This window comes from Lonchura striata, chromosome 4, assembly GCF_046129695.1.
Source record: "Lonchura striata isolate bLonStr1 chromosome 4, bLonStr1.mat, whole genome shotgun sequence".
Classification (NCBI taxonomy): domain Eukaryota; kingdom Metazoa; phylum Chordata; class Aves; order Passeriformes; family Estrildidae; genus Lonchura; species Lonchura striata.
In genome coordinates this window covers 12,227,383-12,246,186 of record NC_134606.1, presented here as the reverse complement: position 1 = coordinate 12,246,186, position 18,804 = coordinate 12,227,383, and the positions used below count along the sequence as shown (strand labels likewise).

Sequence of the window (18,804 nt, the reverse complement as noted above, 5' to 3'; positions counted from 1 at the left end):
AGCGCGGGGCGGTGAGTGGCAGCGGAGAGAGGAGGGGGCCGCGGCCGATGGGCGGGGCAGCGCCGCCCCCCAGGGCTGCGGGCTGCCGGCGGAGCCCCACTCGGCGTCCGGCCGCCTCCGGAGCTGCGGGAGGTTCGTCATCGGGGCTGTGCGGTGCTGACTTCGCCCGGCCGGGCTCGGTGAGCGTGTGGGGCGGGACCCCGCGCAGGACGGCCCGAGCCGCGGCCCCGCTGGGGCTCTCTGGCCTTCCGCAGAGGCAGGGCCGCCCGGGCACTCTCGGACCTCGCGGGGAACGGGGCCGAGCCCCGGCGCTCCCGAGCGGCTGGCGGAGGTGGGTGCGGAGACACCGCCGAGGGTGCGGAGTCACCGCCCGCTGGCTTGTGAACAACCCGGAGGAAAAGTTGGTGCTGCCCTTTGTAGGGCAAGCGCAGAGTGGCTTGTGGGACGGGGGCGTTTTTGCGAGCTGGCTGAGAGCGAGGTGAGCTCCTGCTCGCGGCCGTGCCGGCGCTGCCCGCTCTGGCAGGAGCCGGACCCGCCCGAGCCGCGCATCCCCCGCGGGGCGCCTCGGGCCGGCCTGGCCGCGCTCGCCGTCCCTCTTACAAAGCGCTAAGGTCAAGTTAAAACTGGAGGCACAGTAACTTTTGTGATTGTATAATGGTTAAAAATACTCATGCTGGTTTACCGGGAAGGTATTTTAATCTGTTTTCCGAGGGCTGTTTGAAGGTTGAACTGAACTATGTTGGTTTATTTATAACTTGATGTAGAAACATAATACAGAAACGCATTTACTTGTATCAGTAAAATCTTTGCTGGTTTAGGGCAGCTTAATTTTTGCAGCCAAGTTGTCAAATTACAAGCAGTATGTTTGGCAGTGCAGACATTTGCTAGTACTCTTAGCACCTTGTCATGATTTTAGTGTCCTTTGAGTGGAAGAAGTTGTTTAAGTGGTGTCTGTGGTTTTGGCTATACTACTTTCATCTTTACAAGGACATCTTCAAATTGGTATTCTGAATTAATTCTGTGCTTATACAGAATTAAAAATTATTGTTTATAGCCAGAAATAGTCTAAATTGTTCCTTGGAAGTTGGTTTTAAGCAGCAGGAGTTGCTATGTGTTTTGCTGTCGTAGTATATGCATATCTTGCTACTTTTGTCTTGTGAAAGCTAAACTTTCAGTAGGGATTTTTATGCAAGTTTGCTTATTTAGGGAACTTTTTACTGTAGAGCTGAGATCCCCTCTTATTTTTGAGAGGGCTTATAGTTAAAAGGCCCTCTGGTGTAATGCCTTTACCTCCCTGCCATGTATGAATGTTTTTTATTTTTAAGTGGGACATAAAGGTATTTAAAGTAAGCTAATTTTGAGTCATGAGCATTTAAGCTGATAATGGCTAAAATCAAGATCCTTGGTGGTGTTCCTCGTCTGATTTCCCATGCAGTCCTACATCTCCTGCTTTGCCTACTTATCATTACTACCTGTCTCCTGATTAGGTGATGACAGTTCACCAGGCCTTTGATAGAATTTTTTCTATTATTATAGACTTGTTCATAAAACGTGTGGGGCTAGTCTTTATTTCTAGCATGTATAAGTGGAACGTTTTTAGTTTTAACATTTGTTTACAGTTGTAATCCAGTTGTTATTAGTTAGTAAAAAAAGCAATCACTGTTCTGGAACAATGTTGTATATATGGTCAGACTCAGCTCTAGCTGCTCATGCTGGGAATTCCTGAAGAATGTATAGATAAATCTTGAAGTTCCTATCAGCCTTCTTGCTGTTTTCTAGGTTTTTTGTTTACCTGATTATACAAATACATTGAGATTTTAAGTTTTTATTTATTGTAAATTAATAAAAATTCACTCAGTTTTACACTGTAAACCTGTTTTCTGATAATTTATCATTATTTTCTTCTTTGGCAGCTAAAATGAATTCAGATCCTGATCTCACCTCAAGTCCCTCTCACCCCCAGCAGCATCTTGGAAGGTCCCAGCTAAATGCTGCTCCTGTGGACCATAGTGGGAACAGTCAGAGACCTGGAACATCTTCAGCAGATTCTGCAACTTCTTCAGTTCCTGGCTACTCCCGTAGCAGGGAGAAAACAGAAAAAAAGGGTAAGTATGAAAGCAATTCTTATGCAAAATCAGCTTACACACAATAACCTCCCAGTGTTTAATGTATATGTATTCAAAACTCTGTTTAAAGACACTGTAAAGTAGGAAAATAAATTTCTCTGATTCTTTTTAACCTGTTGTTGTGGAAGAGTCTTTTCTACTTCAGCTTCCTTTGTGCATATTTTCGAGTTTTCCTGTCTAATTTTTCAGGTTTGTACAAAGCAATAGGAAAAACTTCATTTGAAAAATTGGCAGGGAGATTTAATTAAATTTAGCATAATATTGTTTCAGTTTAATTTCTTTATTTAGCTAGAGCACATGCTATAACTAGAGCTTTAATATGAATTCTAATGTGGATGCATAAGATACTACTCTAATGTAGGCTGATGGAATAATAAACTGGTACATGAAGCGAAAATTGAAGTTAATATTAGCAGTAAGATAAGAATATGGATTTACAGTCATGATACACTCTGAAAGGCAGAATGATGGGGTTCTTTTCCCCCCCACTTGCTGTGAAACCATTGAGTTTCAAAGATTGTGAAAACTAATAGGATGAGAGTAAGGTCTTGTGCAAAATGTAGAACAAAAACCACTTGGCTCTTGTATTCACCTGCTGAGTTCCAGTTTTAATTCAGTTTCTAATCTAACACTTGTGCAAGATGGTCTTGTGCTCAAGGTCTAGCTCATCTCTTGCTCTTTAACTTTCTTTAAAATTGGACTTTTGATCATGAAACTGCTTATGTACATGCCCATATATTCACAAATATCAGTCTCTCTATTAAAGATAGTAAGGCTATCCAGGAGTTTAATATTACTAAATGTGTGACTGTTACAGATGCAACTGAGCTCTGTATGTAGTTCAGGCCAATATTATGGCTGTGTCAGCAAATCTGTTGTTTGTATCTAATTCATAATTGAGTGTTGGAACCGTCTGGGTTCCCTGTTCCAAATGAAGGAGAATTTTTTTGGATACCGAAATTTCTATCATGCCTCAGTGTTCAGTACCAATTTTGTCATCTAGCCCACTTGTAAAAGAATTGAGAGGTTATGGAGATTAGACACTTCTAACATTACCTACATAGTTGCTAATTTAGAGTCAGTGCTAAAAGATATGTTTTCTTTCTTCATTTTCCAGTTTCTTAGTATGCTTCAGCAAGGAAAGAATAGTAACTATCATGGGAATATGGTATGAAGTTATCTTGGCCTTAATTATACTATGATTTGGAAAAGCAATACATAGGTTTCTGTTGTTGGTGCTCACATTAATGCAAGTTTCTGGAAATCAACACAATCTATCTAGTGGTGTTTTGCACATAGGTTCTGTCAGCTATTCTTTTCTAGCTAATTCGGAAATTTTCTTACCCTACACAAATGCTGGACTTCTAAAATCACACTGATTTTTATCTTAATTCTCTTTACAGTCCTGTGTATTTGCTAATGATCTCTACCTGTGCAGCTCTGTATTAGAGATGCTGCTTATTAAAGAGGGCGTTTGAGCATTGGTGTATTCCTCATTTTCAGTTGTGACTCACTCCTGATTGCTTTAAGTCTCTTCCCATTAAAGCATTATGGGTGCCTGGTGCCACTGTCATTGTCCTTCCCATGACCTTCCTAATATACTCAAGTATTCAATGCAGCATAATGAGCTAGCATTGCCATAGTGTCTTGCTGGACTCTCTAACAGCCAAGATTTTAGTGAATTTAGATAGAAAATGTGTTCAATAATGCATAATACAGTATTTTCTTGCATGGCTTGTGGTTTTAGAGTTATGCCATTTGTCATAGTGCTAACAGTTTCTAGAGCTGAAAACTTTATTAAAAGAAAGGACATTCTGGTCATCAGAACTTAAAAATAGACATTTTATTAGGACTTTAGAAAGAACTGCAAATAAAAACACAAATTCAAAGATGTACATATGAAAGCAAATTAAAAAAAACCCTGATATATCAAACAGAAAATTGGCACTTCAGAAATTCTCAAAATATTTGAACTGACAGAGAAGGTGTTCATTGGAATCACTAGAGCCCTTACTGATAAATAACATTTGAGTTTCTCACAGGTCTAGGAAAAGTGAAGGATTTGGACTCTCAGCCAGGGCATGTTGTGGTTTGGTTGTATGAAAGCAAGTATACTCCAGACCAGATGTTCTGAGAAAGGCTGCTCTGACTTCTTTCTTGGAAGATTAAGAAGTTGGGTAATTTTCAATAGTGTCTATGATCGTGACTAACTCAGAGCAATGGAGAAGAGGGCAGAAAAGGCCAGTACAATAATATACAGAAAGCTGTCTCAAATCTTACTAAATATGTAGAAAACTCCTCTTTAATGATGACTTAAATACCTTGCTCAAATCTAAATTCCTGTAACAAATTTGTTTGTATAATTTTTTAATATAATTGGCTATCATTTGTGTTTGAGAAGGGGAAATGTACTGTGTATATCTCAATTATTTGGAAAGGCAGTTTCAGCTCAGGACTGTCTACCATATGCCCATGTGTCCTTCCTCCACAGAAGGTCACTGGTATACTGGGCTGCAATAGTTGAAACATTGCCCAGCAGGTGGAAGGAGATCCTTCCCCTCCAGTTAGCACCAGAGTGCTTCACCCAGTTCTGGACTACTCAGTACAAGAGAGATTTGGAGAGAGTTCAGCAAAGGGCCACAGAGATGATGAATGAGCTGCAGCATCCCTCCTGTGGAGACAGCTGAGAGCTGGAGCTACTCAGCCTGGGGGAGAGAAGTCTCAGGGTGGATCTGTCAATGCGCATAAATATCTGAAGGTCGGGTGCAAAAGGGATGGAGCCATGATCCTTCCAGTAGTCCCCAACACAAGAACCAGAGGCAGCTGGCACAAACAGGAGGTTCCCTTTGACCATCAGTAAACACTTCTTTTGTTTCTCCTGTGAGGGTGACTGAGCAATGGCACAGGATATCCAGAGAGGTGGTGGAGTCTGAATCCTTTGAGATACTCAAAAGCCAAATGGACATGGCCCTGGGCAGCCAACTTAGGTGCACCTGTGTGAGCAGAAGGGTTGGAACAGATGACCCCCCAGTGGTCCTTTCTAACCTCAAATTTTAGTAATTCTTGTAATATTCCTGACACCATATCTGTATTTCTGATGTATGCTTTCTTTTCCAGTTTTTGTTACTATACACTGTGTTTAAGGCATCAAAGTGAATGTTAAGTCATTTGTTTCCTGGAAGCACACATCACATCATCTATTCCTGCAGCATGATCCTTATCTTGTAGTGTAATCCAGCAAATTAATGAATGCCTTGGCTCTGACTCAGTAAAACACTTAAACACACACAATATCCTCAGCAGCACAGGTACTTCCTTTGGATCAAACTACCATTTTTTTCCTTAGGAAATTTTTAGTCTCTATTCTCCTAATGTATCATTAGATAATGTTAGGTAGTCGTGTAGGTAATGTTTATGTTATTTCTTGAATAACTTCTTTCACAGTGGTAGGTAACAGTGCTTTGAGAATTTATTGAGCAAATTCAATCTGGATTTAATGAAAAAAATAATCAATCATTAGGATAATTTATAGATACAGGTTTTGTTATGTTAAAAAAAAATGAGGGCATTCCTATTTCTACCCAAAACTCTTGCATTCTGCTTATGTATGGTTTTGGTTTTCCATTCCTTGTGTATGTAGGAATGGAGTGAATGTCAATATGTCAGCTGTCATGATTAAAAATAAATGAAAAATAAAAAAAAAAGGTTACTCTTTCAAGGATGTTCATGGACAGGGAGTTTATTAGTGAGCAAAGCATATACACTACTAATTAGGGTTCCTGAAATTTTAAAGCCATGGAGTCATCAGTATTCATGTAAGCAAATTACAGGAGAGTTTGTGCACAGCAGGGAAGACCAGTATCTGCTTGCTAGTGAAGTCTTTTGAAACAGACTAAGACTCTAATCTCATAAAACACTTTCATGCCTCTCAGGTGCACAGGCCCCTCAATTTCTGGTCCAGGTGCTACATACCCCTTTCTGGTTTCTGTGTTTCATTCACTCTGTAGAATCTCCCTACTTAAGATACAGTCTTAAAGCAATGTGAAAAGACAGGGCTTGGATGAGAGCTCTGGAGCTCCCAACACCAAATTCTCCAAGTAGTCTTACAGATATCATTCTTTCTAGAGAAACAATTTCCTCTACTTACACACTGCACAGAGCTTGGAAAAAAAGCACTTTCAACGTGGTGACTTAGTTGGCATGTGAGTATCTGTAGTACTGCTCCTTATTAATGTTTTTTGAAAGATGCCTGATCTGCAGTTGAGGTAAGTGCCCTGTATTGCTAAGTTAGAAAGTAGATCTGTATGTCCCAGGAGATGTTTTGATTCAGATGAAAGGAAAGCAGAATTGAGAGACACTTTTCACAATACAGTCGTGATCAGATACTTGACTCACATCTGGATTCAAAAAACTGCTTCAATTCTGCCACAGTGATAACTTGAACTGGATGACTCTCACTCCAGGTGAGCATTTGTTGTGCTGGAGGTTATCTGGAGGAGTTTCCATTTCTTGTAATGCTCAAGTACGTTCAAGCATGTAAAGTGTCTGTAGTAAAAATTGACTGCCAGTCAGCAGGTAAAAGAGGTCATGCTAGGGTACTAGAGAAGCTGGGGAGAAGATAGTAATTATTCATATGTGCATGAAACAGATAATTACTGGTTTATTACATCATTCATGCACATTTACTATCCAGAAAGGCTGGAAAAGAGAAATTGCAAAGCTTAAGTTGCAGTGCTTGAAGGAACTAGTTGGGGGTTTTTGTCCATGTTTTTGCTGTAATCTCTTGTTCTGGAATTGAGAACACATGGGAAAGTGTTTGTACAGAGAGCTTTGCAGACAGGAATCAATTTATTACATTTTGTTTGTAAATATACAGAGTTCTATACTTAGGTTATGAATGTTTTTTGTACTTCTAGGAAGAGAACTATTTTATTGACTGACTTCAAATTTGTAAATAGTAAAAAAAAAAAATATCTTTTAAACAGTTTACAATGCATTGCAACAATTTATAACAGTCTGTCTCCAAGGTATTGCCAAATGATAGCTATCAAATAGGGAATCTTTCTAATTTACAAATATTTTCCAAGTGTTACCCCCTTCCACTTAATGTTATGAAGAACCTTTGCTTCAGAGCTCTGTTTTAGCATTTCTGTGTCTTTACTTTTTGGCAGTTAGTTATTACAGAATAACTCTTGAGGCAAACTGAAATGTTTGTGCAAAGTTTGAAGAAATCTCAGAAAAATCTTTGATTATTTGAAGGGGAGAATTATGCCTTGAAGTATTAATTACTTAACAATTTATCTGTCAGTTTATTAATGCCCCTTCAAACTTTACCTCTAAATACTCAGGCACCTAGAAAGCTCATTTTTCCAGGCATTGCTGTGGGAGACAAAGGGCTATCCAAACAAAAGACTGTATTTTCTGATAAAATTTTGGGACATCATTGTTGGTGCAGAACAATGGAAATGGACTTTTTCATGTCTGCTGCTACTGTCAGTAACATGCTGATATTTTTACCCTATATGGGAGGAGGATTGAACACCCATTGATTCGAGGAAACATTCTCCCATCTTTCCCTCTTCCACCATTTGAAATACATAAATGGGTTTTTTGGCTTATAGCAAAGATACTATTATTGCTATCAATTTTTTACATTCACATGATGAACCAGATTATGGAAGGTGCCCTACCTCAGTCTTCATCCATTTTTTCCAGGTGGATCAATTTCCTAATCTATTTATGATAACAAAATTTATAGCATAGTCCCAAGGAGTGGAAGAAAGGAGGGTAAAAAGGGTAGACCTGTACTCATTAGTGAATTATGTAATTAAATGGGAGTAGCCCTATAAATTCTTTGGTTGCAGGACTTGACATTCCTTTTGTGCAAATTTAAGAATTTAAACTAGTGGTTGGAGTCTTCCAATTCAGTTTCCTTCAGAAGAGATCCAGTATGTGGGTTCCACTGTGCAAACAAATTCCTGTTACAGAACAGTAGTCAAGGAGAGACTTGGAGCTTTGTGTTTCTGGAGAGCCCCTCACAGCAGCAGCAGCCCCACTTTATTGTAAAAGTTAGAAGATGAGACTGGGAACAGTAAACTGGCAAGTAAAGCTAATTCTTTGAAATGTTAACTATTAGAAATCCTTAAGCCACTGGATTTGTGGATTTGCTAAAAAGTTGGAATGTTCCTTTTGTGAAGGTCCTCTGTTTTGACAGCGAATGGACTGCTGGAGTGTCAGTGTGCTCAAACTGCAGAATTGCTGAATTTCCATGTGCATTGTGCAGCTTGTTAGGATAACTTTTGGTCTGCATCCACAAAAACGTGTATTTGGTGAGCTCTATGGTCTCATCTTCTCACATTGTTTTTCATTGCTTTCTCCTTTCTTCTTTTTGGTGGAAATGGTTAATATTGATGATTATCAACTAAGAAATGACAAAAATGATGATTTATTTTTACCTTTGCAGTTTTGGAACTGCAGATTTATATTAGATTTATCCCAGCTCGTCCATAAAGGATTCAATCAGAGATGCCTGAATAAAAAAATGAGCAGGACTGGCTCATTAGTTACATATAAAATTGTTTTAATGACTTTAAAAGATCTTTGTACAATAATAGCTATGCTAGAAAAAAGATTTGAAGAATGTTTTTTCCTCCATTTTTAAAATTTATAGTCTATAATATCACTCTTAGTCTTCCACCTACATGCTTTTTTTTTATTGCTTTCCTGACAATTTACGTTCATTTTGTGGGGGTGCAGAAGTTGTTCCCAGTTCAATTTAATGCTATTTGATGACTTGCAATTGTGGTGTAACTAAGACTATTACCATATATATAAATGCTTTGCTTCTCCCAGAGAAAGTAGAGTTGAGTCCTAGACTTGAACAGCTCTGTAAACAAATGTTATTCCCTTCTCTCCCATCTCTGTTTTCACCTTTTAAAGTAGAATGCCTGCCAAAGTATGGTAGTATAAGAACCTGGAATTGTTCTTGGGACGAGTAGGACTGTCTTAAGATCTGACCATGGAGGTTAAAGGCATGAAAGAAAAACATGCAATATTCTCTTAATTGTACCAAGCCATTATCAGTTAAGAATTCAGGAGGTTTCTAAATGGATGAAAGGAGTAAACACTCATGGATGAGCAGCTAAGCATTTGAAGTTAATAAAACTATTTTTCAAATTGATTATGTTTGTTGAGCAAAGTATTTCTTCTTCTCCTACAGTCAGTTCCTCTGTCATTATATTTGATATGTACAAATCATGTTTATGACATGATGCTTGATGCCAGCTCTTAAGTGGAATGTCAGTCTTTCCAGAAACTTTATTCCTACATAGTTACTGCACACAATACCACTGAGCTTTTGGAACTTGTGGAAAGTGAGTAGGAGGATTTCTCTGGAGACTCGGGCTGGCTCTCCTGAACACTGAAAGTTCAACAATACAATCCAGTGACACAAAAAAAAAAGCTGTTAGAACCTGCATTTACTCTTATAAAATGTACAGATCAACTTTTTCTACAAGTATGTATTCTACCTGTGGATGAATGGAAGAGATCTGACATCTTTCACATAGGAGATGAGCTTACACAGTATCTGCTAACAAAATAAATTATTTTTATTTTGCATTAATTGTGTATGCCTTTACTCCTAAGGGTGTCTGAGATTCTAGAAAGCTTGTTTCATACTGAAAATAAAATCTGAAATAAAAAGCTGTGCTTGTTCCTTGAAATTGTTGAATTTGTTTGATTTTTTTATTAACTTACTAGATTTGTGCTTACCGAAGGGACTTTGCCTGCATAAAATCCAGTGTAACACTATCAGAATTACCACCATGCACTTCCAAAAGGAACTGGATGTATTATATAGGACATGACTCCAAAAGAAGTAACTTGTAGGCAGATTCCGTAAAAAATGTGTTGCTCTACGTGTTTTAATTGATATCCATGGACAGGCACCCCATAAGCTTTCATTTTACTACTTTTTCTTGATTATTTATTGCTTGACAAATAGGCTTTAATTATTTACTTTGTATGTGCATGCATTCTTGTTGCCTGCTCCCTATCCCATTTTATAAAGTTTCCTTCATACTAGCAAATGAGCTATTACTGAAAATCCACCACAAAATCCGCACTATAGCTCATATATTTAATTTGTGAAAATGGTTAAAGCAAGTTCATTCACTTTTCTAACATGAATTAAGTGCTTCATGTTTGCAACAGGGTGTTTTTCTGATGGTTCAGTATGCTTTGGGATTTGAGTTTTGTTGTTGTTTTTTGTCTTCTGGTTTTTTTAAGTACCACAGTAAAACCAGATGATTACAGTACAATCCTGTCATACTTTTGAATAGTGCAGTAAGACATCTACTGACTTCATAAGAAGCTATAACATTTTCTGCCTGTACTATAGCAAAGGTAAATACTGGATGAATAGAGAAAAAGACTGATGAACACTGAGCTATAGGAGAAGGATTTTACCTTTCAGCAGTTGTCTGAGAATGCTATTCAGTCATGCGGAACTGAAAGATGCCAGTGCCTCAAAGTAGTCTGCAAACAGGTTTTGCAGGTGGGTTGTCTTCAGCAGCTGGATGCTTGGTTTGTAAGAAACCAAATTATGCTTTTTCTTTTATTTAATTTTGGGTTATTTCTACCAAAGGCATTGAAATCTAGGGAACAGAACACACTTCAGTGCTGTTGAATGCAAACTGAAGATGAAAAATTAGTATTAAAAACTGACTGGCTTCCAGCAAGCTGATTGTCTTTGTAAATATTTATTATAATAGTTAAGGTGATATAGGTCCTTTGGTGCACCACACTAAATTATTTTGGCATAACATTCATAGCATGTTTTTGGCCTTTTACTGGCAATTACTTTTTCAGCCTAATCCAATGCTGGGTTATATAGCTGCATTTTAATTTTTTCTCTAATGAAACGTGTGGCTAAGTCTGCTTTTGTGATTCTGAACTTAATTGTGGAACGGTTGGAACCTATCTGGAAGTACTACTTAAGCATTTTTATTAATACTAAGAATGGGATACGCTTTGCATATTGCACTTCAGAGGCATATTTTTATGGAAATTCCTAGACAAAAAAAAAGGTTAAGTAAAAATCCAGTTTCAAGTCTGTGATAATAGAAGTCATAGAAGAGGCTTTTTCAACCACAAATAATTCTATATCTGTCTTTTCTGTGCCATGTCAGTCTCCACCTACACATTCATTTGTTCATCTTACCTTGTGGAGCATGGTGGGAGGAGTGGAGTTTAGCAGTGAACATAGTTTATTCATACTAGTATCCACTCACAGTAGAAGCAAGTAATTTTCCTTGTAATTGAGACAGTACTCCCTTTCAGATTCAATTACACTAAAGCCTTCTTGCTAAAGCAGTAAAGCGATGTATGCCTGACGCTCCAAGCATAGTGCTGTGCAATGTGACAAAGTTCAGTTCAGACATCAGTGCTCTTTATGGTATATAGAGAATTTGTTCATATGTGGGAGAAGATGTAATGTCAAAGAAGACATTCTTCACTCCCTGCTCCTACCCCAGTAATTTAGCTGGTAGAAATACCTGGGGGATGAAATCTTGTTCCATACTACTCCATCAAATGTCTCAATTACTCTGTCAGTTAATAACGTGACACTGAGGGAGATGCCTGACATCCTGTGACTTCTTATAAGTAGAAAACGTGCTGAAGTAGTGAACTTTTGGGATAAAGCTAATGAAAACATGAAGTGCAGTTTTTCTTCCTCTGGATGCCATCCAGCTTTTTCTTAGACCTGAACTAGCATTGGGTGTGTTCCAGTTTAGGAAGGCTCATGGAAGTTGCTGTCAGTACTCAGTGCTAATACTAGAGATTGGTAACAGGTTTTGTCAGGTTCAAGGGTCTTGTTACCTTTCTCCTGAGACTCATTTACACTGTTACTTACAGGACATCTGTTAGAACCAGGGGGCTTTTTCTAAATGCAGTGCTACTGCTGTCCTTGCTTTATTTTATTCAGAATATTCTTTAGCTATTTGCCGCCTAAACATTTTTGAAAAGCTTTTTTAAACTCATAGAAATATTTGGTATTGACCGAATACTTTTAATCTGATCATGCCCTTGAGTTCTTGTGTTTGGAAAGATACTAAATAGTCTCTCTATTTACCTTCTCAATTTCATTCTCCTCACTTTCTTCCTCAGGTTATAAAGCTCTGATAATAGTGTCTTATTAGCACTATTTCATAAAACAATGTTACAACTGTAAGGTGTTACGCTAAGTGATAATACTTCAGAACTTACCACTGTGTGTGCAGTGATAAAGTGCTTTTATGGTTTGCTGCATTTCATTTAGCCTTTTGTCATGTAATTATCATTAAATCCTTCTGCTGGTTTTGCTTGAGTTTTTTGTTGGTTTTTCTTTCCTGAATAACAGAATCATCAACGGATTTTGGCATCTTGGCATTAGCCCTTTTTTCTTTCACTCATATAAATGTATTGAGTGATTTAGGCCTTATTTTATATCCCTGTGTATCTAAATTTATAATCTTTCCCCTGGGAGAATGAAAGCCGTGTTTTTCTAATCTTCATATTCTGTTTCTTAATCTTTCACTTTTCCATGTAACCTGCATTCTAATTTGTTTAGAAGAGTTATGTGAGAAGCCTTGCTCCCTATCTTTAGAGATGTAAATATGAGCTGGATCCACCAGTCCAACTCTGTATATTTTATTTTCTTAATTAGGGAAAACAATAGCTTCATAAATTTTTTTTAAATTCTCCTTAGTTGGAGGAACTCCTTAATGCATAAAGTTATTTATTAAATGTATTTAAAATCATATCCTGTTTTTGAATGTATAATTTGCTGAGATGTAGTTGAGGTTGTTGTTGCTTTCTGGCCTTTTTGCTGTGCTGTGTTTTGTCTTAGTCACATTTATTCAAACAAAAGGTTAAGGAACCTACATTTAAAATTCTATACCTAAACGTAAAATTGGCAAGATCGTTTATAAGACTGCCTACTTACCTTTGCTTGGCTCACTTTGCTGGGCCACCTTGATAACAATTTTCACATGTGTCAACTGTCAGATCTTCTCATGGAATAGTGAAATGGTTGAGTATTTTTCTAGGTGTGTGCTCAGTGAACTTGGAGGTGTGTTCCCACTCGGTAGGACTGAACATATTATTTTGGTGTGCATATGCTTAGCTGTTCTGACTGGTTTTAGTCACTTCAGGAATACTTCCTGTACTATAAAATGGGAGGGCCAATCTAGAAATCTTGTTTTGTATCTTGTCATCTCGGATCCTTTATTCTTCCCAGCACATGGGTTTTATCCTCCTCTTACTGCACATTCCTGTCACTTCTTTTTCCGAGCCCAAATGAATGCATGAAGTCATGATCATATAAATTGTGTGTGGCATACAGGTTTCTTTCATACTCTTTGTGTGGGTGTTGCTTAATGCATTAATCTTTTGTTCAGTAGAGTTTCCATGAGCTTTAATATTCAGTTGTGAAACCTGTAATTTCTTTTAAACTTACATATTTTGTATGAATGCTTCATTGTTGCTTCCTCTCTGAGAATGTGCTTTCAGTTTTCCTTTTATCCTGTTCTCACTAGGTTTTCACCTTTTCATTCAAAGCACTTAGAAGCCTCAGCTTGTGTTTGTTAGAAAATTATTTGTTGTGCATGATAGCATGACTGTCATGGGGATAGTCTCCAAAAACTGTGTGAACAAATAAAATCTCAAACTCAAAAGGCGTAAGAAATTGTGATCCTTTAAAATACTATTTTTTTCTTTGTTATTCCCTGTTCATGGTCTTTGACCTCTTGCTTAATCTGGAATTTGGGTGCTGTAGCTGTGACCTAAGAAGAAAGCTGTGTGCACCTGGCCAAGGGTGATATTAGCAGGCAAGGGACTAAAAGTCCCTTGAGCTGAGTAAATCCACTGCTGAGAGCTTTAATGTGTTTGTGTTGGTAGGAAAGTAAATCAACAAACACTTTTATTAATCAGTATGCACTCTGTTGATTCTTTCTGCCTAAAATAACTTTAGTAGATGTTTTTGAAGGAAGGCAGTGATTGCTAGTGGTTAGAGGAGCGCTGAGAAAATTGAGGGTGTTCTATGTGATGGGTGTCTGTGTATGATCCACTTTGTGTGCCTATATATACAACTAAAAACCTTCCTTTACGTGCCTTTAAAGATTTCAGAATTCAAGAATGGAAGTGTCATACACAATGTCACTTAAAATGCTGAAGTGTTTGAAGCAGTGTTTGTCTAAAATGTGTGTCAAACTTTTTTGCTAAATATGCAATCAGACACTTCGCAACATCAGCCGACTGCAGTGATGCTCACATGATGTGATTTAGCTGTGTATGTTAAGGGTATTTGTCTTTAAGGTCTTTTGCATTGAACATACTTCTTATCTAGATTGTGTAAGTCCATTCTTCAAAACTTTATATGAATGTTGAAGAGTTTGTTGGGTTTTAGTCTTCAATATAGTCCAAAGATGAGGTTCAGATTTACTATTTAATCTTTAACCTGTGATGGCATCTTCCTTTTGTGATTTAAAATTTTAAGCATTGGTGTCTTGCAATCTCACTTGGACTAATCCCCTACTGTGAATTGACTGCCTTTTTGTCAATTTAATGGCTAAATTTCAGAGGTAAGGACAATAATTGCATCCCAGCAAATTATTAAAGAAACTGAAATGTTTTCCTTTTAAACATTTCCTATTTCTGATCAAAACTTAGCAGAAATAGTAAAAATGCCTGCCTATGGCAGAATGTATGCTAAATTCCCATTTGAGCTTACAGCAACAAAGCTGGAGTCTTGAATATAATGAACATAATGAATTTTATGTGGCCAATGTGCCAAATAATGTGTAAGTCTTCAAAAAGTAAGTAGGTATTCTTCTGTAGTATGATTACATAAATGCAGCAAAGTCAGAAATTCATCTGTATCATACTTCGCAGATCACAAACAATTTTTTTCATTTTTTTAAATGAAACTGAGAAAAAGTGTGCAGTGTCATTTTGTATCTTAAACCTAAGACTTTATTACATAAAAGAAAAAATCCAAACCCACTAAAATTTTATCAATAATGCTATTGTTACAATATCCAGTAACTAATTTGTGTTGAATCAGGTATCTCTGGAAAAGTAGAATTAACTATATTGGGAACTGCTTTATAGAGCAGCCTGGTGATGAGCTAAGCTTTACAACCTTGAGTTCTTGGTGGCAGAGTTGGATGGAAATACAGCAAATATTAAGTACTAACCACCCTTCTACACCCCTGCTTTTAATTTCTTTTATGAATGCTATGTGCTGTCTTAAACTTTTGTGCTTTCTCTTGCCTCCTTTCGTTTGAATGACTCCAGTGCTTGTGAGCCTTGAATGACTGATAGATTTCATTGGCTTATATTAACACACTTGACACAAAACAGCTGGTGAAGTCTATTTTAATTGTCATAAAATATATATGAAGTATTGCAAGATGAGTGTTCCTGTCTTGTGGAAATTTTTACATTAAAGACGAAGTAAAATTTGACATTAAAAAGGCATGAATTCTTAGCAAAGCTGGAAAATAAAAGCTTCCACTGATAGCATTTCCATTCCAATACTCTTATGTGGGAGGAATACATAAGGCATTTTCTGACTAAAAACTCGCTTAAGAACAAGGGTGATAAGTTACAGTAATCACTTCTTATGGTATTGTTACTGGGGGTGCATATACTCCTGTGCAGTTGTTAAGTGTTGAGCTGACTTTGAAAGACTGTGTTGGCCATCCTTGACACACCTTGACTGTTTTGGACCTTTTACCTTCAGAGACAGACCTATATACATTATGGAAAAGTAGATTGGTGATGGCAGCCATGAAACTAGAGTCATTCTTGCTTGACCTGTTTATTTAACCTCTTGGTTATCTTTTAAGCAGAGAAAGAATATTGCTGGTTACAAGAACTGTATATACTAAGATATTCTAAATTTGATCTCCACAACCTGTTCCTCCACCTTTACCCTACAACTACGGAATCAACCCACAGGCATATTTTTAATTAACTATCTGTTATTTATGTTCATAGGTCACATGTGCAAGTACGTAGAATTGATAAATGGGTGGGAGAGATTAGGCAGTAGGTTGAAAATAACCGCAGAAAGTGTTCCTTTCCCCTGGCAGTCAGCTCTGTTAGAACAAACAAGTTCAGCAAGTTTATGGCAGTAACACCAATTTTTTTTTCTCATTGAAGGAGATAGTTCACCATAAGGCTGCACATTTTTAATTTTTCTTTTTTTTTCCCATCTTTGCAAATGCTATTATGTATATATTAATCTGCAATGTAATTGCAATAAAGTAGTTATAGCCTGGTGTTGTAAAACATTCCCATTTTTGTTTCTTCAGCTTTCTTTTGAAGTACATTTTCTTATCTAACACATTCTTCTGAGCAAAAAGAGCTAAAAGGAGTCAGAGCTGTGCCATGTTCTTGTGTGTGCAAGTGGAGCCTATATGGCCGTATGAACTGCCAGAGAACTGCCTTTCTTATTAGAGCTTTTATCAGTTTAGCAAACTGCTATCTGTAGTTTGTTTTTCTTATGTGTGTAAATTTCACTTAATTATGTAACTCTGATTTATGAATGGTGCCTCCATTATTATCCAGAGTATCACTGAAATGTCTGTGGTGTTCTCAAGATGTAGAAAACCCTGAACAGAAAAAACAAAAAGCATTCCTAATTCAGCTAATACAGAAATTCTGATGCAAAAGTATTTAAGGAATTTGAAAGCACAGGAGGAAAAAGAAAAGTACTGCCTTGACCAGCTTGTTTCATTTGAGTGGGGTAGGTAGATGAATATTTTGCTTCTTTCAAACAATATGCTCTTTCCCATAACTTCCTGTTTATTGTTAGCAGAGAGCCCTTGAATAATGTTTGCTGGTGATAATGGTGCCATCTGGAAAACAGGCTTCTGTCTTGTCTAGAGTTCAAATTATATTGGTTATATATCAGGGCATAATTTTGCTGGGATGCTGTTTGCCCATTCTAAAATAATATTTTTACAGCTTTTTGAAAAGACCAAGTACTAAATGAAAATTATTTTTCATTATGTGCCTTGTTTAGCCATACAACATGTTATAATCTGGCATTAGAACTTTTCCAAGTAGAACTTGGCAGACAAAACTGTGGCATGGTAAAGAAATCTTACTTTATGATCTGCTCTTGTTAAATACATCCATTTTAATGAAAGTGTTGACTTGTGGCCTGTTCTTCTTTAAAAATGGTACCTGTACCAAGGATGTTAAAGAATGCAGGTGACCCTGTTCTTCAGGAGATCATGTGGAATGGGGTTGATTTCTTCCTTCCTGCCATCCTGTGAGGAGGAGCTGATGGTGGCTGGCCCTCAGCTGGCAGGGCTGCTGAGCTGCTGCTCCCATTGCTGCTCCCCAGCCAGGCAGGGACTGTAACTTGGAGTGGACGTGGGTGCCTGGGGGTCAGGTTCCTTCATCTGCAAACTGCTTCCAAGCACACTTCTCATGCTGCCCCTGCCCTCAGGATGTAGCTAGAAAGTGTCACAGAGTGTTTGTGTGGGATAGTGTGGTCAATGGGGGTCAGGTTTTGGTGCTTAGTGTAGAATTTGGGTCTGCCTTTCTAACTATAATTTTAGATTGGTTGGTTAGTAAAGCTGTAACTGATTCAGTGGTCATGTGTCCATTCTTACCCAACTTAAAACATACAAGTTGTATTGATTTTTCTCTCCAAATTTATTCCAAACTAAATTATGAGAAGTCATCTTATAAAAGAGTAGCAGTCCTGGCCTTCATCAGCTTTGCTATTAACTAATTCTTTATTCATCAAGTAGCACGCAGCATGATGTTGTTTGCAAACACTGGATATCAGATAAAGCTCTTGAGTTTTTCTTTATGATTAACTGCTGGAGCAGTATGATGCTTTTGAAGAAAACCAGTTGTTTAAATCTGTATGTGTTCAGTAGATGGGGAAGAAAGAAAATAACAAGGTAGAGTGTGGAGCAAAATAAAAGGAACCCAAGGTTTAGCAGGTGTAATTGTTTTTAGTTTCTGTATTCTCTAGAGACTGAGGGAGTGAACTCTCAAATACACTGTTTTAAAGGCTGATTCATTTTTCAAAATCCTAGAAAAGGTTCCAGTGCTAAATAAAGAGATTGACAGGTGAAAGACTGAAGTGATATCAAGAAAAGACTAGTAATAGTACAAAAGCTGATCCATATTACATGTTCCACATGTACTCGTATTTATTGTAATGAATATTCTATTGAGAAACAAATTTTGTGGAAGTAAATGAGAAACCGTAAACTGTTCCATCCTGTGGCATGTAGCAAATAACAAGGGTAAATATGCTTAAGTACAATACTGAGATGCACAGTCAATATTGTAATAAGTTCATTTCCACTGTTCTTGCAAAACCCTTGTGTTGGATTTTTTAGTTGCAATAATTTAATTCTTCAACCACATACAGCAACAATTAAAAAAATACTTTAAACTATTGCTAGTAAACAGTTTTCTTTATCTAATTGATAGAGGGCATGAAGGAAGAACCTGAAGTGCTCTTTGAAGAACTGCTTGAGAGGGCCAAAGCTGGAGAACCAAAAGCACAAACAGAGGTAATTTTATATGGTTTTTGTCCGGTCTTGTTTGCTCTTAATTCCAAAAATAGCACTGCCTGCTGCAGAGCTATTATCTCTTCCTC

At 37.6% G+C, this 18,804-nt stretch overlaps 1 protein-coding gene across 3 annotated transcripts in view; it reads left to right on the top strand.

Moving 5' to 3' along the window:
- The first annotated feature begins 30 nt into the window (after nt 1-30).
- Nucleotides 31-18,804, top strand: part of WFS1 (wolframin ER transmembrane glycoprotein) — a 32,223-nt gene continuing 13,449 nt past the window's right edge. The window contains exons 1-3 of one of the 3 annotated variants that reach the window (XM_021550663.3): nt 31-132; nt 1,914-2,105; nt 18,636-18,718. In XM_021550663.3, coding sequence (XP_021406338.2) covers nt 48-132; nt 1,914-2,105; nt 18,636-18,718 — 360 coding nt within the window. In that variant the 5' untranslated portion in view covers nt 31-47. Of the gene's footprint in view, nt 180-212; nt 332-1,913; nt 2,106-18,635; nt 18,719-18,804 lie in introns of those variants that run through there. The other 2 variants (XM_021550662.2, XM_021550664.2) reach the window with 2 other exon arrangements.